Consider the following 25,294-nt stretch of genomic DNA (forward strand, 5'->3'; position numbering starts at 1 on the left):
CCAAGGCTTCACCTGAGAGGGAACCAAAATAGTTGCTGCTTAAAGGTTTAAAACCTAGCTCGCGAAATCAGACCGACGTGCAGCCAGTGCCGCCTAGGTTTTGCCGTCCTGTTACTGCCGGTGGTTCAGGAAAAAGTAAAGCCTACAAGGCTGCCCCGGGAACCGATGGAACCTGCGCATGCGTGATTCTCTCCCGCCGGCGCGGCTCCAGGGCGTTAAGTACCTGGCCTACAGTATTAAAGGCTTTGACTATTCGGTTTCCTCTACCAGTCCGGATGGAAGTCACTGTCAAAAGCTAGAAGTTGTTTCAGCTCAAGTTTGTCCCTCCTACAATTTCATTTTGCGCCACCCTAAGGCGGGACCACGATTTTCATAGGCAAGTCCTGGCAGATATGAAAAAATAAAACGGCACTTTGTGCACAATATTTGCAATCTGACCATTTGTCCACATGCAGAAAAAAATTAATACAATATACAGCTACAGTGCTAAGCCTTAGGGAGTGTAGATCACTCTGGATCTTCTCACGACGAAAAACATAACACTTTACTAACTAGGACCGTCGTGAGCAAAGACGCAATGCGTCATCTTCTGGCGACGACCGTAAAGTACGTGAAATTACCCAGCAGCCTCTGGTCCTCTCTCCTGCTGTCGTGAAAGGCCCGGGGACGCTGCGTGTGGCAGCCATGGGGAAGGTGAATGTGGCCAAACTCCGGTACCTCAGCCGAGATGACTTCAGGGTCTTGACCGCGGTAGGAGGCCCACCTTTCCCCTCCTCGCTTGTCCATCCCCACCCCAAGTCTCTTCCCGTCCCTCCCCGGCCTTGCTGGGGGCGGAAGGCTCCTTGTCCTCTCTGCCTGGAGCAAGGCCAGAGCTACGGGAAAACGCTGCCCAGAGACCCGAGTTTTAAAAGCTGTCGTTTAGGGTTATTTTTCCCACAGGACCGAGGCCTGCTCCCCGATTCCTTCCTGTCTGCTCCCCTTTTGGTCGGGAGGCCCGGCGTTTCTGCGGCGTCTCTTGACTCCTGGCCCCCGATCCAGCTCAGTGGCTCAGGCTGCGTGCTTCTCAGCCGACTGGGCCGGGCCGTGCTCCTGCTGCTTCTGATTCGCTCGGGGGGGTGGGGGCGGGAGGGAAATGGTCAGGTTCCCACGATTGAACGAGATGAGGGAGGGGAGGAATTGAACCATCCAGCAAACTAATAGATGAGTTGTTAAGAACTATCACTACGACTTACCCAGACGCCAAAGGGGAATGAAGTAGAATGTGTGCCTGGCGGATGGTGATGGTGAAAAAGTGTTTGGATTGCCAGGGAAAAGTTTTTGGATACAAGAATCTTGTCAGTTTCCTATTTTAACCAAATTCAGTCCGTTCCTCCCTCCCTCCCTTCCTTCTTTCTTCCTTCTTCCTTTCTTTCCCCTTTCCCTACTCCCTTTTGTCTTATAACGGTATGATCAATGCGTACATCTAGATAGTTGTGGAATAAATCAGCACGTGATGAGACCTATTTTGTGTAATCATGTAACCAGATATATTTTAAGGCTTTGGGTTTTGACATGTGTCTTAAATAGCAAAATTTTAGGATTAAACTAAAATATAAATTTATTCCGAATTTGTAGCATGCTTTTCTTCTCCCCTGTAGCTTCTACACTTTTATCTGTTTGTTTGTTTGTTTGTTTGTTTGTTTGTTTTGTCTTGGGGCTTGAATTCAGGGCTTGGGTGCTGTCACTGAGCTCTTTTGCTCAAGGCTAGTGTTCTACCACTTTGAGCCACGGCACCACTTCTGGTTTTTTGTTTTGTTTTGTTTTTACCACTTCTGATTTTCAAGTGGTTATTGGAGATAAGAACCTCACAGGGATTTTTCCCGTCCTGGCTTGCTTAGAATTGTGGTTTTCAATTCTCAGCCTCCTGAGTAGTTAGGATTATAGGTGTGAGCCACCAGCACTCTGCTCACCTGAGCTTCTCAAAAATAGTTACTATCACTTCTAAAAGATAAATTTCTTCTATGCCTCTTCAACATATTCACTATTCCAAAGCATGGAAAAGGAGTTAAGTTTGTAAGTGTAAAGTTAGGTGGTCGGGACATTAAAATGACAAGTTATTTTCCAAGACTAACTCTGCAGTATTTAAATTCTTTTTGAAGCGTACTCAGGATGATCTGGTTTAATGTGACATCTCATTCACAGTCGAACCTTAGCCATCCATGTTGTTCTCCTTCCTTGGCCCCCTCTTTCTTCTTTATATCAATTTGCCTCCTATATCAAATCAATTACCAGTGCTTCACTTGCTGTCCTTAGCTTTTCCCATGAACTTGTTCTAAAATTATGTCTCCTTTTATTTCTACTTACCTCTTGTGATTGTATTAACCCTTACATTGCTCTGTCAAGTTAAATTGACAGTGTTTTCCTCTAATGATGACTTCATTCCTTAATTTAGACACTTTTTAAATTTCCCTTCATGTGTCTTCATTTGACTATGTGCTCACAACAATTTATCAGCTTTTTCTACCCACTTTATTTTTTCCCAAACTCCTCTAAAAAATAATTTTAAACATTTCAACTTATATTCCCTCTATTTTTGCTTTTTTTTCTGTTGCCTATCTTTTCTTGCTAAATTATTGTTCTAGAAATAATACTGTTCATGTATCTCCTTTTCCTAAATATCTCCAAAAGTTTGCTTTCTTCACTATAAAATGCAGAAATCCTTAGTGTTTATTTTAGTCTTTTCTCTCTTTAGTCAAGTATCTTGTGGCTTTATTTACATGAATTCTGCATGCCATCTTATCTGAATTACTTACACTGCTCAATACTTTCTTATGTATATGCCATTTCTAAGTCTGTCTTTACCTTTATTTCTCTGATTTCCTTTTATCTTCTTTCTCCTGCATGTCCTCAAAGTCAATCTCATGCATTGCATCTTTCTTGAGAGATTTTCTCAGGTGTATTCTTGTTTTAATTATCTAGGAGGAAAGAATTTCATTTTTAATCCTCTGTAATCCCTAGCACAATGCCTACGCACTGTACTTTCTCTTAAACATCTGCTTGAATATCTAAGACATTTGTCATTTTTTAAGCAAATCTTTAGATATCAAGTATTTTAATATCTGCCATAGTGCTTGTTAAGCACTCATGACCCTGCTCTTGAAGTAGAATCAATGAATATAACTGATTAACGTGTATATCAAATTGTAATTTGAAATATATTATTAGAGAAGGGAGAAATATTTCTGTCAGCAGCAGATGACAGATTACGCTGTTTCCATGAAATCATGTCATCTAGCAATGACATGTGGCTGTCCTGGCATCAGTACTTTCTGTCATGTTAGCAGAAGGACAAATTGTCTAATGGCACACTTCTCAGAATCTGTCCCTGCTGTTAGGTCCACAATGACTTAAACTGGAGAACTACATGGTCAGGGATGTTTCAAGGAGAAGTTAATTTCATGGCAAGGTTTTGATAGACAAAGCTTTATCCTAATTATGAATCTAAAATAATCCCTTTAATTTCAGGTTGAAATGGGTATGAAGAATCATGAAATTGTTCCCTGCAGTTTAATTGCTTCTATTGCCAGCTTGAAACATGGAGGCTGTAACAAAGTTTTAAGAGAATTAGTGAAACATAAACTGATAGCTTGGGAACGTACCAAAAGTAAGTATTTGATGGACCATTTTTAAATTTGATTGGTTGTGTTCCCCTAGAGCTGGCATTCAAAGGCAAGAAACAGAAGTCGCCAGCCATTAGTAAAACACAACTGACACAACATTCTTTTGCATATTCTGTTGGTCAAAAATAACCACAAAGCCCATCTAGATCAAAGGGAGTGGTAAAGGGAAGAACAAGATTCTGTTGCTGAAGAATAAGCAGGATAGAGATATTGTTGCTACCACCTTTGGAAAATCAGTCTGTGATAAGACTAGAGCAGAGCTACTTAAATTGTCTATGGTGAGGAATGAGTTTTTTTTGTTATGAGTTAAAAGGGGTGGATTTTTAAAAAATTGCATCAGTTGTTCAAGGGAATTTCATTTTAACAAGTTCATTTATATATACAGTACTTCTTGATCATCCCTCCTCTACCATTCTCCATTTTCCCCACTTTCTCCTTTGGAACCGTTCTCAGTAAATTGCTGTATATGAAGTATTTTGTCTGTATTTGCCTTCCCTCCTTCTCTCTATTTGTCTGCTTTTTCCCATTAATGCTTATATCCCAGATCAAAAATGTTTTAACTTGTTGTTATTCTTTTTTGTTAAGGTGCATGTTAAAATTTTTTAAGTCCTTTAAATATCAAGTTATTATTTGAAAAATGAAGTGGAGCCAGAGGCCACTGGCTTACATCTTTAATTCTAGCTACTCCAGAGGTTGAGATCCAGAGAATTGAAGTTTGAAAATTCCCCAGCCTAGGGAATGTGGCTCAGTGGTAGAGTGCTTGCTTATCATGCATGAAGCCCTTAGTTCAATTCCGAAGTACCACATAAACAGAAGTACCACATAAAGCCAGAAGTAGGGCTGTGGCTCACGTGATTAAGAGTGCTAGCCTTGATCAAAAGAAGCTCAGAGACAGTGCCTAGGCCCTAGTTCAAGCCTCGGGACTGGCAAAAAGAAAAAAATTACCTAGCCTAAAGCAGGAAGGACTCAAGCGGAAGAGCTTCAGCTGAGCAAGCAAGACATGCAAGTATGAGGCTCTGAATTCAGACTAGTGCATAAAAAAGACAAATGGCTGGAAAGTAGCTCCGTGGTAAAAGCCCTCTGGGTTTGATCTCCCACCAAAAAAGAAAATGAAGTGGATAACACCCAAAACAGGAAAAAAATATCAAAAACTTGGAAGTCTGGGTACTGTATCATTTTTCATCTAAGCTATCCCACCTTTTATTTTGTTTTTACACATTAATTACTTGAATTGATATGTCTTCTTGCTGCAATATAACTAAAACATTGTCTTTGTCATTTGATTTTTGTTTAGCTGTCCAGGGCTATCGGTTGACAAATGCAGGCTATGATTACCTAGCTTTGAAAACACTTTCTTCTAGACAGATAGTCGAGTCTGTTGGAAATCAGATGGGTGTTGGTAAAGAATCTGGTAAGTAAGTGCTATTAGTGCTGTTGAGAGCATTTTCTTTAGTTCATATTTACCATTGAGAAAGTGTTGTTCTCTCAGTGCTTACATAGTTTCCAACTAAACAGTAACTCAAAAACTTGATTGGAAGCAGTATAGTTTAGGAACCTACCATTTGTTTAGTAGGTTATCATTATCTCCATAAATTTGTTACTGAGAATCCAGTTATACCACGAATTAGTTTTCCTGTAACTTTTCCTTTGATGATGGAGACAGACCTCAGATATGCTGTGTACATTTTTTCCCCACTGTTTCACCACCTAAAAGCCCTTGCTTTTCCTCTGAATACTCAGCTCTTTGGCAAATACTTTATTTGTTATTTTGGTGGTGTTTTTGTTTTGTTTTTAGTTTTAACAAGGACTTAATTTAATCTAACAGTTAAAAGAGGGAGAAATGGAGAAGAAACATTTCTGGTCCCATTCAGGAACTGGGAATTAAAGATACCTAATTTGTTTTTTCTTTTATATTTCATAAATTGTAAATTTGTAGCAATTGAAAATGTATATCACATGGAAATAATAAAAAAAAATCACACTTATGAGGTAAATAATTAGAGAGAGATAGCAGTAGAGAGATATAAGATTAAGGAGTCTATGATGAAGGTTGATTTCTTTAAAGTCATGTAGGCTTATCAACACCTGCCTGGCTATTCTTTCATGGCCTTCTTTGTTTCTCTGATGTCTCTAGTAAGGACCCAGTTCTGTAAGATTAGAGGCTTGCCTTTAGGACCTAACCTTAACAGCCTCTTTAAAGACCCTGTTCCCTGGTAGTTACAGTGTGTAGATAGGGCTTCAATTTATCAGTAATGAGAAATTGTGATGTGTACAACTTGAATTTCCTCTAAGTAATTAGAACATTACAAATAACAACTTATTTAGATAGTTAACAGATTACTTATTTGATCCTTAATAGGATTATGCCAACTGTTAGTCATCAAAAAAGTTGAATAAATTAAATCAATTGTCTTGTTCTCAGTATGCAGCTTAGTAATAAAGCACTAGTATAGCATGAGCAAAGCCTTGGGTTAATCCCTAACATGACCAAAACAAAAACAAAAAACAAAACAAACAAAAAAAGTCCTCACAGAACAGTAAGGAGCCATTAGATGATATTTCCTCTCTAGATTGCTTAGAAGCAAAAACCTTTGAAATATTGCATGCCTACTTTTTTAGTTAGTCTGTCATTTGGGTTGTAAAGTAAAATTGTAACTTAAAGGGCAGAGGCAACAATGCTTGATAAGAAATGTACTCATTACCTTGCTCATGTAATTGTAACCCCTCTATATGGTATTTTCACAATTAAAAAAAACGTATTAATTAAAAAAAAATTTGCCAAATAAGGGTCACTACTAGGAAAGACAACAGATACCAGATAAGTATGAAGGCCTGTAAAGTTACATTTATTTTAACACTGCAATAAAGGCAGAAGCGTAATAATGATCCTTTCAAAATCTTGGTTCTAGATATTTACATTGTTGCAAATGAAGAAGGACAGCAATTTGCATTAAAGCTTCACAGATTAGGAAGAACCTCCTTTCGCAATCTGAAAAACAAGCGTGATTACCATAAACATAGGCATAGTGTGTCTTGGCTTTATTTATCTCGCCTCTCTGCCATGAAGGAATTTGCATATATGAAGGTATGTGTTTTAATGATTTTACATTTCTTAACCAAGTAATAGAAATACCTTAATAATAAGCACTCCCTTACCTCAGACTCAGTCCATAGTAGTCACTCTTAACTCTTGATTACCTTATGCTCCTCACCTCTTAGTGAAGGTATTTGTGATTATTATTAATACAAATATGAATTTTAAAAGTTATTCAGCACATGTAGCTATACGTGTCAATTTTTAATGGAAAACACCAGATAATCATCTTTAGAAACCTTAATGTCCAATAGGTTGATTAGCCTTTTTCTTAAACATAATGGAAGGTCAATTTGTGAATTTGTTTATGCATATATGTTTGGGGCAGGGGTGCACACATATATGTTCGAGCACCTGTATTGGGGCCTAAACTCTGGACCTGGGCACTATCTCATAGCTTTTTCACTCAAGGCTGGCATTCTACCACTTGAGCCACAGCTTTATTTCCAGGAAAGACATTCCTAACTGGGATCCTCAAAGCTGTGACTTGAAAGTTATATTGTAATATAAGTTCTAGACAAATATTGACAATCTTTAAAGTTAACATGTGCTGCTAAGCCTCTGAGGCATGTTTATACCAATTTGCATTGGGAAAGCAACCCTTTTGAAGCAAAACAAACCTGGGGAATAGAGAATAGGTCAGTTCCTGTCCACAAAAGGTGGATAGCAGAGGAAACACCTTTTAAAATTGGGTACTGTATATGGAATATACAGGAATGACTCCAGAGGAATAACCAGCATAGTGTGTATCTTAAAGTTGGGAAGATAACATAAACACGCATAAAACAAAGAATTTTTTTCAAAAATATTATACATTTAGTTTAGAGAAACTTCACTTAGTAGAGTAGAAAAGTTGATGAAGGGAGATACCATAAAGTCATCATAAAGTCATCGGGAGCTGAGTGATATTTTGCGGCTTAGGTGTGATTTGTGCTTTGCAGAAGAATTAGTATGGGTAATGACATGAATGGAGGTGAACCTGTGTGTATAGGTGATAGTAAAGTAACTTCCCTGACTGCACATCTCAGTATTGAGTGAATACAGAGTGAGGACTAGACAAGTAGATGAAAAGGAGTTTTGAAAGCCAGGGAAAGTTCAGAGTGAATTCAATGTTTACATCCATTGTAAGTTTTTTAAATGGTGCACTGGCATAGATACTTTAGTCTGTTATTAATTGATAGACTAGTTCAAGTATGGTAACAAGAGCTAAGACAACTAGCAATTATGCATAAACGATGAAGACTTACTTAAGAATGCTAGCATTCCAAGTGATTGAGAACATAAAAGGGGTTTTGAAAGAAGAAATAAAGTATAAGCAAAATGATATATATATATTGTTTCAGATCATTCATATATAGTATATTGTTTCAGATCACTCCTATATGTACATGTATGTACATATAGGAGTGATCTGAAACAATTTTGACTCAGGTCAGTACAGTATATATGTTCATAACTTAAGCTTTGTATTACCTAGTGTGCTCTGGATAAAAAGTTCAGTGGTGTACAAAATAAGATGCTTGACCTTTGGAATACCCAGTTTCCTACTGTGCTAGAAGACTAATAACTAAATCACAGTTTGTTCCATTAGAATATGTTAAGCATATATCAACCAATGGCAGAAACAAAGCAGAAAACATAAGAAACCGTGAGAACAGAAACATTTTGCACTCATTTTTACAACTCTTACAGAGTACATAATATTTAGTAAAAATAAATTCTTGGGATGAAAAGTAGATTCAAACAGATTTTAGTCTCAAATTTGTTACTACTTATTTTTATGGTGAGTAAAAATAAGCTATATATAGATCGCCATATATAAAATGTAATTTTTTTTAATCTGTTGTAAGGCTTGAACTCAGGGCCTGAGTGCTGCTGTCCCTGAAACTCTGTGCTCAAGGCTAGCTCACTACTACCTGAGCCACAGCACCATTTCTGGTTTTTGAATGGTTTATTGGCGCTATTCTGCCCAGGCTGGCTTTAAACTGCGATCCTCAGATCTCAGCCTCCTGAGTAACTAGGATTACAGGCATGACCACCAGTACCTGGCTAAAATGCAATTTTATAAAGGACTTTTGTAAAATATATGGGCATTTCTTCTAGTGTGGGAAAATACACTAATTTTTATTGTCCTTAAAAAGTAATGATCTCTTTATTAACTTACTCCTATTTTGCTGTTTTAGGCATTACATGACAGGAAATTTCCAGTTCCCAAGCCAGTTGATTACAATCGCCATGCAGTAGTCATGGAGCTCATAAATGGTTATCCTCTGTAAGTATTCATTATCCTCTGTAAGTATTCATTATTCTTTTCTTTTTTGGGTGGGGGGTTCGGTCGTGGGGCCTGAACTCTGGGCCTGGGCACTGTCCCTCAGCTCTTCAGCTCAAAGCTAGCACTCTACCACTTGAGCCACAGTGTCACTTCTGGCTTTTTTTTCTTTTTGCTTATGGGGGCTGAAGAATCGAACCCAGGGCCTCATGCATGCAAGGCAAGCGCTCTACCACTGAGCCATCTTCCCAGCCCCAGTATTAATTATTCTTAAAACCATAAGTTCTAATAAATTAATTTGAGGTTCCTTTTATCTTAATAAAAAAAAATTTAATCCTGGTACTCAGGAGACTGAGATCTGAGGATCACGGTTTGAAATGTCCATGAGACTTCTATCTCCAGTTAAGTCCCCAAAAAGCCAGAAATGGAACTATGCCTCAAGTAGTAATGCATTAGTCTTGAGGGAAAAAAACGAAAGCTCAGAGACATAGCACCCAGGTCCTGAGTTCAAACATCAGGACCAACACACACACCTAAGTAATAATAATAATAATAATAATAATAATAATAATAATAATACCACTTCTGGGAAATCTGAAAATTATGTAAAGATGTTTCCTCTTAAATGGAAGACTCAAATTTCGACAGTTAGGACTTTGTAGTTTCTCATTCCCTGATAGAATATTAATTAAAGATTTGTTACGTTTCAAGGACTTTTAAAAAAAACTCAGTAATGAAAAAAAAACCAGCCCTTGTGCAACTTACCTTCTGATAGAAGGAGACATAATCAGTAAGAAATTAAGCAACAAAGCACATATAGCAGGTATATCTGCAAATAATATGCATAAGAATAAACTGGCATAAAATTAGATAGAAATACTAACATTTTATATAGAAGATTGCTGTTTTATATAGGATCCTCAGAAGAAGTATCAAAAGGTGAAACCTTCTCAGTTCAGGAAATTGAAAAGAAATTATACAGATGTCTAAGACTCTAAGAATATCCCAGATAGAACAGACAGCAAGTGAGGAAAACTATGGGATAAGATTCTGTTTACAGCCATGCCTAGAGTAGGAGCAGGCCTGTGGAGCTTGACCTGAATGACTAAAAAGTGAAAAAAGCAGTAGGTAGGGCGTTTGTTAAGTGATGACCTCATTTAGAATTTGTAGATGCTTGTAAGGAATTTTTAATTTTGATATGGAAAGCCATTGAAGTGTTTTGAACAGAGAAGGGATATGATTGAATGTCTTTAATAGTGTCACTCTGATTGCTGGAAGGAGTCTTTCTTAAAACCTAAGCAAGAGATGATTGTAGCTCTACCAATGTCATGAAGGTGATGAAAGTGGTCAAATTCTAGATATATGCTGCAACTAGGACCAAATTAAGTTGTTTGGGACTGGATTTGAATATGAAGGAACTGGGGAATCAGTGATGACAATAAGGCATTTGGTCTAAGTTATAGTTGATGAGGAAAGAGGAAAACATGAAGAGAATATTATTCTAAGAGTTAGTAAGGAAGGTATCTCAAGAGAATTCCAGAAATCAACTGACGAGAAATGAAGACAACTAAGAATTTCGATTTAGCAATGTGGAAATCGTTGTCAATTTGACAATTAATTGGGACGATGTAGATAAAAGCCTGTTCATTTACAGTGGGTTCATAGAAAGTAGGAGGAAAGACATGGTAAATGGAAGGAAATTATAACAAGAGAGTTTGACTGTAAGGAAGATAAAGGAGGTGGTAACAGAAAGAAGATACAGAAGTAACTCTGTGATTTTTTTTTTTTTTTAATTTTATGTCTTCTGTTGGAATGAGGAACTGCTTGGCACCTAGAAAAAAAAGGAAATTTTTTTTACATATACCTACATACTTTTATTAAAATAAGTTATTATGAATACTTACAACCTATTCATATGTAAAAATACTTTCAGATGTCAGATTCACCATGTTGAAGATCCTGCATCGGTATATGATGAAGCTATGGAACTCATTGTGAAACTTGCAAATCATGGTCTGATTCATGGAGATTTCAATGAATTCAATCTCATATTGGATAAAGATGACCATATCACCATGATTGATTTTCCACAGATGGTTTCAACTTCCCATCCCAATGCTGAATGGTATATGTGAAATTGATGCCAAATGTACATGTGTTTGTGTGTGACAGAATCATGTTTTAGTCATGATTTTCTAATTTATAATGTTATCATTTGGGTCAATAACTGGTTTGAAGGTTAGTTTTAATGTTACTAAAACTTTTTGTTGTTGTTGTTAAAGAAGACTGAACTCCTAACATTCTCCCCAGAAGAGAATTCTTTGATTCCTTAGTATTTTAAAGTGAGGGGGATGTACTTTGATCCCGTTTTTAAAACCTTTTTATTGAGCATGCTCTGTATATCAGGAATCTGAAGTAATTGATAGGTCATCTATTTTATTTATATACCATCAATATCACATCAAAAGAAATTGAATTATTCTGTTATGATTAGATATTCAAGTCAAATTTTGTTAGCCATAGAATCCTTTGTTCAGACAAAGTGGAAACCTGATTTTGGTGTGTATGAGTGTGTGCGCATGTGTGCACTCACATGCACTAGTTAGGGCTTGAACTTGAGGCCTTCTGTTCGTGGGTTAATTTCACTGACATGACTAGTGCTCTATCTGAGCCTCATTTCTAGTTCTGGCCTTTTTGGTGTTTATTTTGAGAAAAAAAAGTCTTAGATTTATGTGCTCAAGATGCCTTCTACTACAATCTTCAGACTCAAGTAGCTAGGATTATGGATATGAGCCACCAGCACCTGGCAGAAAACGGAAATTTTTTTTTTGTTATGGGCTTGAACTCTGGGCCTGGGTGCTGTCCCTCAGCTCTTCAGCTCAAGGCTAGCACTCTACCACATGAGCCACAGTGCCACTTCCAGCTTTTTTTCTTTTTGCTTATGTGGTGTTAGGGAATCGAACCCAGGGCCTCATGCATGTAAGACAAGCACTCTACCACTGAGCTCCCTTCCCAGCCCCAGGAAAGTGAATTTTTAAAACATGAAATCCTACTGAGAAGTAGGGACGTGGAGAAGAACCTGAGGACTACCACCTACATTTACTTTCCCCCTTTACTATCTATTCCATGCTTTCCTTTTTTTTTTTTTTTTTGTGGAGGGGTCTGGTCGTGGGGCCTGAACTCTGGGCCTGGGCGCTGTCCCTCAGCTCTTCAGCTCAAGGCTAGCGCTCTACCACTTGAGCCACAGCACCACTTCCGGCTTTTTTCTTATGTGGTGCTGAGGAATCGAACCCAGGGCCTCATGCATGCAAGGCAAGCACTCTACTACTGAGCCACCTTCCCAGCCCCTCCATGGTTTCCTTTGAGAGAGTTTCACCACACATAACTTAATCTTGCCTGGCTTTAGTAAAAGTTGTGAGTCAGGACTCAACGTAAAGACAATAATAATCTCATGTCAATTTTAGTTTGTATTTTATTATTAGACATGAATTGACATAAAATTTTACCTTTAACCCAGGACAGATTCATTTTTGTATTCTGTACTATTCATATTCTTCACATAACTTAGCCATTTAAACTAGTCAAGTTATGAAATAGGACCTTTTCCTTTTTTTATTTGCTTATATTCCATGATGCAACTGAGTGTAATCAAATTAAAGTTAAATGTTTTTTTTCTCTTCCTGTTTATAAGAAACTATTTTATAACGTAACAAATGGTATCATTTATACAATGTTCATTCTTGCATTTATTTCTGTAGAGTTTAAACTTGAAACAGTGTATGTTAACTGAAGCTTTTCTTCCTTCTGGTTTCCATTAGAAAACATAATTTATTCCCAAGAAGGCAATGTGATTTAAAAAATATTTCCCACAAAACAATCCTAAAAGATTAGTGACTGGCATTTGGTTGTCAGTACTTTTTTTATTTTGATTGATCAACATTTTTATTAACATGGGAACAGCATAGTCACAGAAGAAAGGAACAATGACTAGGAGCAGCCAAAGTTAGGGATTGATAACAGATTATGACATTGCAGATTTTTTATGTTGAGTTGTTCTTTGGAGGAGACATTCTGAGTCTGTACTGGGGCAAAGGAGTGGTGCATAAGTGCTAGAGATTAATATATAAATAAGCATATGTTTCTGGTTTTGAAAAATATATTTGTGTATTTATATGTCATATATATATATATACATATATATATATATATATATATATATGTATATATATATATATAAAATGGTAATCATTAAGATTTTTCCCTCAGGGTGTCCAGAGAGCAAAAAACACTTGACTTTCTAATTCCAAACTTCATCTTTGATAAAGATTGATAAAAAGTTTTATAAAGACAATCAGTTCTGTGCCATCCTGTCCTAAATTCTTTATCTTCATCTTTCCCAGTTTCCTAGGAAACTATATTGGGTGTTACTGATGGGAAGCACAGCCAGACAATTGGAATTAGGTCTAAACTGTAGACCTCATAATCTTCTTGGGGTTCATACCCTCCTCCAACTCACCACATACCTTAATATGAATTAATAATGTGAGGAGGAAACCTTTACTTTTTTAACCACAAAAACAATATTGACAGCTATTTAGCCCTAGAGAATTTTTTTTATTTATTTAAAGAAATTCAAACATACTGGCAACTAATTCATACTTTTTTTCTCAGTAATAGAATTTGAACTCAGAGCCTTGTACCCGCTATGCAGCTGCTCTACTTCTAAGCCATTCTACTAGTCCATTTTGCACTAGTTAATTTTGAGATAGGTTATTGCTTCCTTCCCAAGCACATAACTGGACCTTAGTGTACATATTTTAGACTTTCCATGGTAGCTGGGTTGGCAAACTCAGACCCAGCTATTGGTTGACAAAGCCGGGAGAACTTCCTGCACTGGTTGGCCTCAAACCACAATCTTTCCATTCTCTGTTTCCTTAGATTACAGGCTTAGCTACCAGCTATGTCTTTTCTTTGTGTAACATCTTTCATCTTGATATAAGGAGTAGAAATATTTGCAAATAATGACACTGTCATTGGCCAACTTGGAAAAGAATGACTGACAAAAAGATGACATAAAAAACAATCTTTTGTTTTTGCAGGTATTTTGACAGAGATGTTAAATGCATTAGAGATTTCTTCATAAAACGTTTCAACTATGAGAGTGAACTTTATCCAACATTTAATGATATCAGGTTTGTACTCAGCATTGCTTTTTTTTAATTGTCAGGCATGGGGCTTGAACTCAGAGCCAGGGTGCTGTCCCCAAGCTATTTCACTCAAGGCTAGTGCTCTACCACTTTGAGTCACAGTTCCACTTCTGATTTTCTGGTGGTTAATTGGAGATAAAGTCTCACGGACTTTCCTGCCTGGGCTGGCATCAAACTTTCATCCTCAGATCTCAACCCCTTGAGTAGTTAGGATTTACAGGTATGAGCCACTTGTGCCCAGTTCAGCATTGCTTTTAATGATAGGGTTTTTAACTGTCTAATTAGTTTAGTTCTAAAAGTTAACTCATGGTGTTCGCTCACTATAATCACTGTTTAATATCTTTGCTACATAGCACATAACTGAAAATTGAAAACTTGAAAATACCTTTTAGTCCACTAAGCTACTACTATTAAATTTCAGGTGGATTATATCTTATTTCTTATAAATTCAAGAATTTTTTCTTGTTTTGTTGCTGTATTAGTAACATATTCCTAAGGAATCAATTGAAACATTCATAGAAATATGAGTTTTTCCTTATAATTAGAGCAAAAACTTAATTGATTCTTGGGATATAATCACATGCATTTTCTTTTTTTTTTTTTTGTCGGTCGTGGGGCTTGAACTCTGGGCTTGGGCGCTGTCCCTGCAAGGCTAGTGCTCTACTGCTTGAGCAACAGCACCACTTCCAGTTTTCTAATGGTTTATTGGAGATAAGAATTTCACGGACTTTCCTGCCCAGGCTGGCTTTGAACTGCAATCCTCAGATCTCAGCCTCCTGAGTAGCTAGGATTATAGGCGTGAGCCACCAGCACCTGGCTCAATCACATGCATGTTCTAAGCTAATGTTTATACTTTAAGGTATTTCCTGATTTAAAATGAGCTTTATAACCTTAAAAGAAATCTTATCTCCCTTACAAATTAATTTACTCAGGTAATACTTATTAACTTAGTTTCTATAACTGAAGTTTCTTTTTTATTTTTAAATTTTATTGTGAAGGTGATGTCAGAGGGGTTACAGTTACATGGTAAAAATACATACATTTCTTGTCAAACATTGTTACCTCCTCCCTTGTCTTCTCCCATTTTTCTCTCTATAACTGAAGTTTATATTATCTTTTTTCTATGGGTTGCTTTTTATTCATGTTATTCTTAAAATGACAACCAGCATAAACTTTTTATGTTTATATACTTAAGATAATAAAAAAAATTAAAGAAAATTTTTAAAAGGTTTTAGAGTATTGAATCACTTGAGAATTTAACAAAATAGTAAACATCCATCTCAGTGTCTTCTCTCTCTTTAAATGCTTCACACTTTATTTTTCCTAGGAGGGAAGATTCTCTTGATGTGGAGGTGTCTGCCAGCGGTTACACAAAGGAAATGCAGGCAGATGATGAACTTCTACATCCAATAGGTCCAGATGAGAAAAATACTGAGACAGAAGAGGGGTCTGAGTTCTCACTGTCAGATGAAGAAGGTTCGGAGAAAGCAACAGTGTGCAGATTAGAAATTGAAAGTGAACAGAACTCTGTAGATGAGATAGGTGGCTCATCAGAAATCCTTGAACAAATAAAGGAAGACGTATCAGAGGAGACTGCTAATGCACAGAATTTTGAAATGACCGAATTCATTGAAGCTATAGAAGAAATAAAAGGGCAGAATGTAGAAAACAATTCTTTGAGTCAGTGTTTTGAGAAGAACAGAGCAGAAAATGACAGCGTACAGGATGGTCATACAGGTCAAGGATGCCCTGCTGGCTTTGAAGAATATGAAGATGAATGCCCCTGTCTGATTGCCTTGTCATCCTTAAACAAAGAATTCAGGCCTTTCAGGTAGAGATTCTTGTTGAGGGATTTTGACTTAATCTTGAGACCAGTATTCTTTTATTCTGGCAAATTAGTTTGAAATTTAAAAGAAAATGATATAACAGTTATATTCTGACATTGTTATGGGTAAAGAGAAAGTCAAATAATCCTTTGGTGTTAAAACTTAACATAGCTACCTTACTGTTGATTGAATTTGAAGTAGCCTGTTGGCTAAATTTCAAATAATTCTTTTAACTAGAAACTTGGGGCTTTCATTGAATTAATGTCTCTTGATAATCAGTTTTTAAATGGATCAGGTTCCATAATTACATATCTAAAGTGTGTTTGAATTTTATAAAGACCTATAAGTACATCAATTATGCAGTGAATCTGCTTTCTATGTAAAATACCTACAGTGAATTTTCTCTGGTATTTTCAGCCATCTATATTTTGTTCATATTCAGTTAAAATTAAATAATGGTCCTGTGTTTTAAGAATGTTTTGAAAATGCTAATGAATTAGGCTCAGCTTAAATTCCCAAAAGTCCCAACAATTTTTAAATTTTGGATAGTTTATTAGCAAAGTAAAGTGTAATGCAGTTGTGGTTTTACTTATCTCCAAATAAGTCAATCATACGTTTATTAAACATTTTATGTCTTCAGGCTTGTATCTTAAGGCTGCCTTTAGTTTTACATTTTTTTTAATAAAGCAAAACATACAAATTATTTGCTTATAGCTGTGTATATCTTCAGCCTTAGGGCTACTGTGTTTAATAAACTTAAGCAGAGTGTAAAAGGAAAAATTGGGTAGAAATAGTTCCAAATTTTGAGTAAGTGACTATAGATACAGGTTCTCCAGACAAGACAAGCCAATAGATTCATTGTGGGTTTGCAGCCCAATTATTTGAATATGTCAAAATTACATTTAATTCACCTAACCTACCAAATATTATAGCATGACTGAGTTATGAAAACACACTACAGAGAGTATCTGTTGTTTACCCTGATGATATAACTCATTGGCCCCTGTGTCTTTACTGTTTTCCAGTATTCCAAGGGAGTTTCAAACCACATATTGTTAGCCCAAGAAAAGATCAAACTTCAAAATAATGGGTTTTACCACATGCTTATTACCTTCACACATAATTGTAAAATTGAAAGATTGTAAGCCATGCCATTATAAATCTAGGTTCATCTTAAGGAATTGGTCCATATTTAGGCTGAGATATGCCAGAATTTGCAGTCAGCAAGCTGGAATCCTGACTAAGGAAATAGTATAGCTGTAGTCCAGATTTGAAAGTCTAAGAACAAAAAGAGCCATTAGGGTAGGTTTAAAGTTAGAGTCAGGAGACTTCTGATGTCCAAACTCAGAGACAAACTAAGATTTTCTTTTATTTTGCTTTCATGGGTTGGATACCTTACCTACACTGGGGAAGGCAGTTCTACCACTTCAGAAACACTCTCATATACATACCCAGAATATATATTCAAATACTTGGCATCCTGTGACCCAGTGTAGTTGACATACAAATTTAACTATCACAGTGTTAGAAGAAACCTGTGTAGAGATAGGTAGTCTTTTAAGCAAAGTAAGCAAGTGATAAATTGTTTGCAATTTCTGTACACATGTTCAACAAAATTTCATTACTGGTCTTCTCAACATGGAATTTTATTGCTGAATATAGAATCAAAACTTGTTGCTAAAAATATTGAATATTACTATTGTCTGAGACTTCTTACACATCATATATATTAAAACCTTGAGTAAATAAATAGTAAAATCTTAGACAATGTGAGAAATAAATTTGCTTCTATGTTTTTTCCTATATTTTTATAAAGCAAACTTAAGAATACTGTCTCTGGCTAGGCTTGATGCTTCTCCATACTTAAAATACATAGGGAGGCCAAGGCAAGAAGTTCATGAGTTAGAGGTCAGACTTGCAAGTATTAAGACCCTGTCTGAAAAGAAAAAAGAAGTTATCTATATTCTTACTATTCCTATGATTATTTAGTAAGGCTTCAAGAAAATGTCTCAGATATAGATTATGAAAGAGATTTATAAATAAGGTTTTGCAAACAAGACATGGGAAGTTCGATAGGGACTATACTAACAGTGTTGAAAAATAAAAATTATTAATATATTAATCTGAATTATATATAGTTTTACCTTCATAGAAATTTTAAATATAATGATTTTCCTCAGGTATTTGTAAGCTTTGTCAGATAAATAATTTAGTCAGTTATGATTAATTATATTATGAAATTAACTTGATAAATTGTGGGGTTTTAAATTTTGTTTTAGAGATGAAGAAAGTGTGACAAGTATTAAGCAGTATAGAACAAGAACTCTGAGTGTTACTTCTGCAGGCAGTGCTGTGAGCTGTTCAACAATTCCTCCAGTAAGTATTCACACATGTGCCAAATACTAGGTCACTGCTATAGCCTTGGGTACTGGGAAGATTATAAGATACTCAGACATTTGGAACTGACAGGTTAGTGTTGTAAAATTATAATAGGTATGAACTTACAAATGTAGGAAAAAGGATCCACTTTTGAGGTTCCCTCAAATATTTCAGGGAAGGCAACATATAAGTAACTTGAAGGATAAATCATAGGTATTTTAGATCTAGTATGGACTTTGTGGATTCCCATTTAGTCTCTTCATTTTAACATTGAGGATATTGAGACCCAGATAGGTTATGTGATTATTCTTACCTCTTTGTTATAGCAGTAGGTTGAAATATGAAAATATACGTCCCTCGCTACTACTAGACAGTTAAAATGCGAGGATCTCAAGTTTTTATTGGTTTCTTTGGATACTTACAATAGCTTCCAAAAATACTCTAGTTCCTACTGAGGAGATTTTGTATGTGAGCCAGCCTTTTTTCTTCCTTCTCCTCTTCCTCCTCCTCATCTTCCCTACTCCTTTCCTCTTCCTCCTCTACTCTTCTCTTCTTCTCACTCCCACTCTCTAGCAGGGCCTCTACCACCTGAGCCATATCTCTAGCCCATTTGTATCAGGCAACTTCTTTCTGGACTACCCAGAAGTAAGAATCACTTTAAAGATAAACACATCCCACTGGCCTGTGGCAGCACTAACCCTTCTACTTCTCCCTGGCAACAGTATTATGAAGATAGAGGTCATTCTTGCATGCAACATAGGATGACATCAATTTATAAGTGTTGTAATTTCTCTGGCAAAACTACTCTTTCTTTTCTTATTACTTTTCTGTCTTTTGACAAATACCCAAAGCTAGTATGTAAGCTTACAGCATAAGTCTTGTTTTGGAAATCACACTTTTTTTGAGCTGTTTAAAAATTATTTTCTGTTCAACATTAGAAAAGTAAAGCACCAGGCAGTGGTGGTAGCTCATACCTATGAGATCTGAAGATCACCATTCAAAAAGATAGGTAGGCAAGAGACTGCCTGAGACTCTTAGTTCCATTTAACCATCAAAAAACCAGAAGTAAAGCTGTGGCTCAAGTGGTAGATGCTAGTCTCTAAGAAAAGGTTAGGGATAATAAACACCCAGGCCCCTGAGTTTAGGACCCAGAGCTAGTGCGGCGCACATGCACGCATGCACACACACACAAGAGCTAGCGCGGTGCACATGCACAAACGCACACGCACAAACGCACACACACCAAGAAAGGAAGGGGATGGGGAGGAAAAGAAGAGAAGGAAAGAGAAAGGGAAGAAAAGGCAACATCTTTTAATATTAAAATTACATAATTAGTGTTTTTGGCTTTTTCCTTCTATTTCGTATAAAAAATATCTGTCAAAAACAAGATGAAATAACAGCACAGGTAAAATTGTAATGCATCCCACTTTTAGTTCTGGGACCTTCACTTGCTAGCAGAAACATTTACAATATGTCAGACCAATACATGAGATTTTAGAAATGTTGTTGACTTTCATATACTCTTTCCTGAGAGTCTAGTAATTTACTTGATTTTTCTGAACATAAAATTGAAATCTGTGAAGTATTTACATTAAAGAAAAAAATCTATTGCAGGGCATGGTGATAATTAAATGCCTTTAATGCCAGGTAATTGGCAAACAGCTAGGATTGTGCTTTGATACCAGTCTGGACAAAGCCCTGAGACTCTCTGAAAACAAAAAAGCAGAACTGACTGACATGGCTCAAGTAGTAGTGTCTTTGTTTAGAAGCATAAGAACTGGTTTAGTCCCTAATAAAATCCCCTCTTAAATACCATCAACCTATCTTTTTGTATGTATTTCTCACAGTTAGTTACATGCCCATTCTTGGCCCATATTTTCACTTGTTACTGGATTTATTTTTTGATTTCTCAGAATCAAAACAAATTTTTACCTCATTACAGTGGTATAAAATTAGTGATTAGAGTTTTAATTCATTCTGCTTTCTTAAATTCTAATTTGTTTTCCTTTGTATATGAAGATGATGACAGTAAGGCAAGGATAAAATTGCATTTTCATGTTTTATTCGTTGTTCTTACAGCCAGAGACATGAACTGAAAAGTTTTAGAGTGAGCCAAGTCGTTAACTCTTATACCTTGAGTTTTATGAATTACATTATAAAATATAAATTCACCTTCTAAACAGGGAGAAAAAACAGATCTCTTCAGCCCAGCATGAGGATTTTTTCTGATCATTGAAAAAAAATCTTTATCGCTACTCTTAAAGAAAAGAGTTATTTTTGAGACGAGTCTCTGTGTACCCCAGGAAGACCTCCAATTTGGAATCCTCAGGCCTTAGCCTCCTGAATGCTAGTATTAACAGACATATTTCATCTCACCTGACTTCTCTTGAGGTTTTTGTCAACTTTTTTTTTTTTTCCTCAAAAGAGTTAGGTGTACACACCTGTAATCCCAGTTACTGGGAAGGCAGAGGATCATGAGCTTGAGGCTAACTGGGACAAAGGTATGAAGACCCTATCTCCAAAACTGAGGGTTTTTGTTTTGTTTTAAGGAGGAGCTAAAAGTGTAGCCCAAATGGTAGAGCACTTCTCCTGGTATACATGGGGGCTGGGTTTAATTCCCAGTATTTAAAGAGAAAAAAAAGTGAAAAACTTTACATTGTTACCCCTATTGACTTGATGACTTTTGTTTTGGAAACTGTATGACAGATTTTGTGAAATCCCTTTTCCCCCTTGAAATATTTTATAATTCCAATTTGTTGGTAATTTTTATTGCTGGTATCAAACCCACGTCTTCAAATACTAAGCAGTCACTGCCATTGAGCCAGACTCATCATTTATAAACTCTTTTCTTAATGGAGAAGGAAATGGTCATTACAAACAGAATATTTCAGATTTCAAAGTCATTTGACTTTGTTTGTTACAAATCATTTGTTTGTTTGTTACAAATCATTTGAATTTATTGTCTTTGATGGTTGGGGGAACTAGAGTTTGAACTCAGCACTGTGCACTTTTTTTTTTTATTGTGAAAATACTGTACAGAGGGGTTACAATTACATGGGCAAGATAATGAGTACATTTCTTATCAAGCATTGTAGCCTCCTCCTTTGTTTCCCCTTCCCATCCCTTCCCACCATCCCCCTGCTCCCCCACCCAGTCCTCTCCCCCCCCCCATACCAAAGTTGTAAAGTTCGTTAGGTGTTCTCTACCACTTGAGCCACATCTCCAGCCCTTGACAAAGCATGTTACATATTTAGAAAAGTATATGGACAGTAGTCTGAGTACATACTACCTTCAGGTCATTTATACAGCTTAAGTTGTTAAGGTGTTCTTACATATGTTATCAATAGCTAATGCTTTCGAAAATATATATATATATTTTGTTACAAAATCATGTCCATTTTTACCTAGAAAACAGGAATAGCTTCAATCCTCCAGCTTTTTCTTCAGCTTTCATGATTGACACTAGGGGGCAATGTAGTGGTTTGTTTAAACAATTGTTAATTTGTGCTGTCATTTTCTGCTGTGTAATCTTTGTAATTTCTGCTAGGAACTTGGCTTCTTGAATTTTATATCAGCTTCTGTTTTGGGGGGGGTCATATAGGAATTTTTAAATTTTGTGCTTCTTAACAGATATACTTGAAAGAAATAAATAATGTAAATTTTTGTTTTAAGTGAATTTCTGCCCATTTCCAAATGATGACCATTTTACAAATCTTTCCAGGAACTGGTAAAACTGAAGGTGAAACGTCAGCTGACGAAACAGCAGAAATCAGCTGCCAGACGTCGATTGCAGAAAGGAGAAGCCAATATATTTACCAAACAGCGTAGAGAAAATATGCAGAATATTAAATCAAGTTTGGAAGCAGCTAGCTTTTGGGGAGAATAATGTAGTCAAGATACTGAGTGCTTCATATATATGTTCATGTATATAAAGCCTATTCTCTACTACCTTTGGTCTTTGAAGGACAGTATTTAAATAAATCTTTCATCTGTAAGTTTGATTCATTTTCAATATGTCTTTCAATAACTATAGTGATTCTGCTAAGCAATCCATTTTTTCAAAGTAATTGGTAAATCTTTTAAAGTAATTTTTTCAAAATAATTTTGTTAGGGGTATTTGTATATTATAAAAAAATCTGAGTATCACCATATTAGTGTCCTGTTTTTTATTTTTATTCTCTACCACAAACCAGTAGATTGCTTGGTTTTGACACACCACTTTTTTTACTTAATAGTAAAAGCAACTTAAAGCAGATCATATTTCTTTCTCTCTTTCAGCCTGACTTAATGTTAACATTGAATTTTTAACTACTTTGTACACTTGTTTTGAGGATTACATGAGATAATGCACATGAAACACTTAAAATCATGAACACATCATAAGCACTGTGGCATAGCTACCAGAATGACAGTTTGTCTTTCTGAAATTCTGCAATTTTTTGCCTTCTACCTGACCTTTGGGAGAATTGAATGTCTTCTGGATTTTTTAGTCTTTGTGAGTAAGGGTAAACTGATAATTTATAATCAATAATTCATAATAGGTGAACCTAAAATTTATAATCAATAATTCATAATAGGTGAACCTAAAATCTCCTTGATGCTGTTTACATAGGCAGTGTGGTCATGAGAACAGAAGCTTGAACTAGTTCCGTTATAATTTTGATAGCAGCTTCATACTGGCTTGAACAGAAAAGTAAATGATGGGTGGGAGGAGTTGAAATGAGTGAAATATTTATATATATATTTTTTAATCTGTATATGTATGTATAGACATAAGTGTATATATGTATATATGAGTATGTGTGATACTGGGGTTTGAACTCAGGGTCTTGAATTTGTTACTCAAGTTGGCTGCTTTTAGCTTTAGTGTTTTTTCCAGATAGAGTCTCAATGTTTTGCCTGAGCTAGCCTGGACTAAGATCCTTCTACTTCACCTCATATCCAGTGTGAATCATAGGTATACACCACCATGCCAATTTTATTTTTTGATATTGTGAACTTTTTAAAATATTTTTATTGTGAAAATACTGTACAGAGGGGTTACAATTACATGGGCAAGATAATGAGTACATTTCTTACCAAGCATTGTAGCCTCCTTTGTTTTCCCTTCCCATCCTCCCCCCCTCCTTACTACCGAATCCTCCTCCCCCCCCCCACCAAAGTTGTAAAGTTCATTTTTCCACATAATGACTTGTACATATTATTGCAATGGATCCACCTGTATCCCTATTTAAACGATTTGTTTTTTCCCTTCCCCTCCACAAATTATACCAACTTCAAATACAGTGAAAGCAGGGGTTATACCATGGGGGAGGGACATACAAAGCAACAAAGAAATAATCTTATAAATGTGTTAGAAACAATCACCTGAAAGAAAAATATTGTGAACTTTTTGCCCAGGCTGGCTTCTAAACTGATTGTTCACACCTCTCTCTACCTCCAGAGTAGCTGAGATGGTAGATGTGAGCCACCCTGTCTAGCTTCTATGTTTATATCAAAAGATTAGTTCAGAACATGTTCTAATGTTAGAAGTAAAAAGTACTTAGTCAAAGAAAAACAAGTATATGTATTACGGTTCCCTCCTCCTTATAATTTAGTGAGTTGTAGAAATGAGCATGTAGGTATGTGCACTAGATTTCATTGTCTTGTCTAGCATCCTGGGGCCAATCAGAAAGATACACCGCGTGCAATGAGACATGCTCACTAGATGGCAATGATATTCTACCTACAGGATAGCCTTACATCATTTGCATTAGTGAAACAAGTAGGTGTTTCCTGAGATGAATGAAGACATTAAATTTCCCTTCATCTTTGCAAAAACAATTCTGTTTGCAACACCTATCATTATTATTTCAATTATTTGAAGTATGGATATAAGAAAATATCAAATCCAGTGGAAAATTAGACTGATTTTGAAAGTATTTACATAGATAGCCTTACTTTGAGATTTTTATATTCTTTAAGCTTAGGTATTTATTTTTCATGCTATGTCAAAAGTGTTATAACACAAAATAACTGCTAAAGAATGTATAATAGAACCTCAGAATGTTTATTTTGGAATATACTTCCTTACATTTAGAGTGTTATAAGCAACTTGGGAATAAAGTTATATGACTTCATACCACTAGGGTTTACTTAGATGACTTAGTCAGCTTGGATACCTAATACATAAAATGTTTGTTACTGTTTGAGAAACTTAGATGGCAAATAAGTACATGTACTTCTTACCCTTAATAACCTAAGATTCAGGTGAGCCACAGAACACATTTAAATCAGAAATAGAGGCATCTCACCTAGACAAAGGTTAGTGGTAGTTATTGAAGATTTAGTAATAAATGATACAGATAGGATTTTTTTTTTCCTATCTTGTTCTTTGTTATTTTTTTTAACTAGAGTCCAACTTTGCTTGATATTTGTCAAGACTCATACGGGGTATGTTGGAGGTTAATGATAGAGTACATGCTTACCTGGTAGAGACATATCAATCCAGTCTCCCCCAAAAGATTCTTTGCAAAGACTACTTACCGTTTCCATTAAATGAGCTTTTCCAATAAAATAATGTGGCTTATATTTATGCTAACCTTGCACTGCTGGTTGTTGATGTGTTCAACACATAGCTGGCTATCATTGAGCTTTCTTCAGAAGCCTCAAAGTATTTAGGAGGTACTAATCAGAGATTTAGTGCTGCCTTAGATAATTATTCTTTTTGCCAAGTACTTAATAAATCTACTGACAATCCCCTCTCTGATTAAAAAACTTTCCCTGATGCTGCCCTCTGGGAGATGTAATGTAGATCTCAGGCAGAGCCATTCTTAAAAGTGTGAGTTTATTTCATTGTAACATGTTCAGTACTTGGGTGG

General features: G+C 36.1%; 1 protein-coding gene across 2 annotated transcripts; it reads left to right on the top strand.

Annotated features, from left to right (window-relative positions):
* The first annotated feature begins 654 nt into the window (after nt 1-654).
* Riok2 (RIO kinase 2) lies at nt 655-22,583 on the top strand. 2 transcript variants are annotated; one of them, XM_070031024.1, is made up of 10 exons: nt 655-750; nt 3,505-3,643; nt 4,954-5,070; nt 6,569-6,744; nt 8,937-9,025; nt 10,956-11,147; nt 14,122-14,214; nt 15,557-16,060; nt 18,335-18,431; nt 22,156-22,583. In XM_070031024.1, exons 1-10 carry the CDS (start codon nt 685-687, stop codon nt 22,318-22,320), a joined length of 1,638 nt encoding a protein of 545 aa, XP_069887125.1. In that variant the 5' UTR covers nt 655-684; the 3' UTR covers nt 22,321-22,583. The 2 variants fall into 2 exon arrangements, with proteins under 2 accessions (XP_069887125.1, XP_069887126.1); XM_070031025.1 differs by lacking the exon at nt 3,505-3,643 and having other exon boundaries at nt 658-750.
* The last annotated feature ends 2,711 nt before the right edge of the window (nt 22,584-25,294 follow it).

Source organism: Dipodomys merriami, unplaced genomic scaffold (genome assembly GCF_024711535.1).
Source record: "Dipodomys merriami isolate MVZ:Mamm:240054 unplaced genomic scaffold, mDipMer1.0.p SCAF_20, whole genome shotgun sequence".
Classification (NCBI taxonomy): domain Eukaryota; kingdom Metazoa; phylum Chordata; class Mammalia; order Rodentia; family Heteromyidae; genus Dipodomys; species Dipodomys merriami.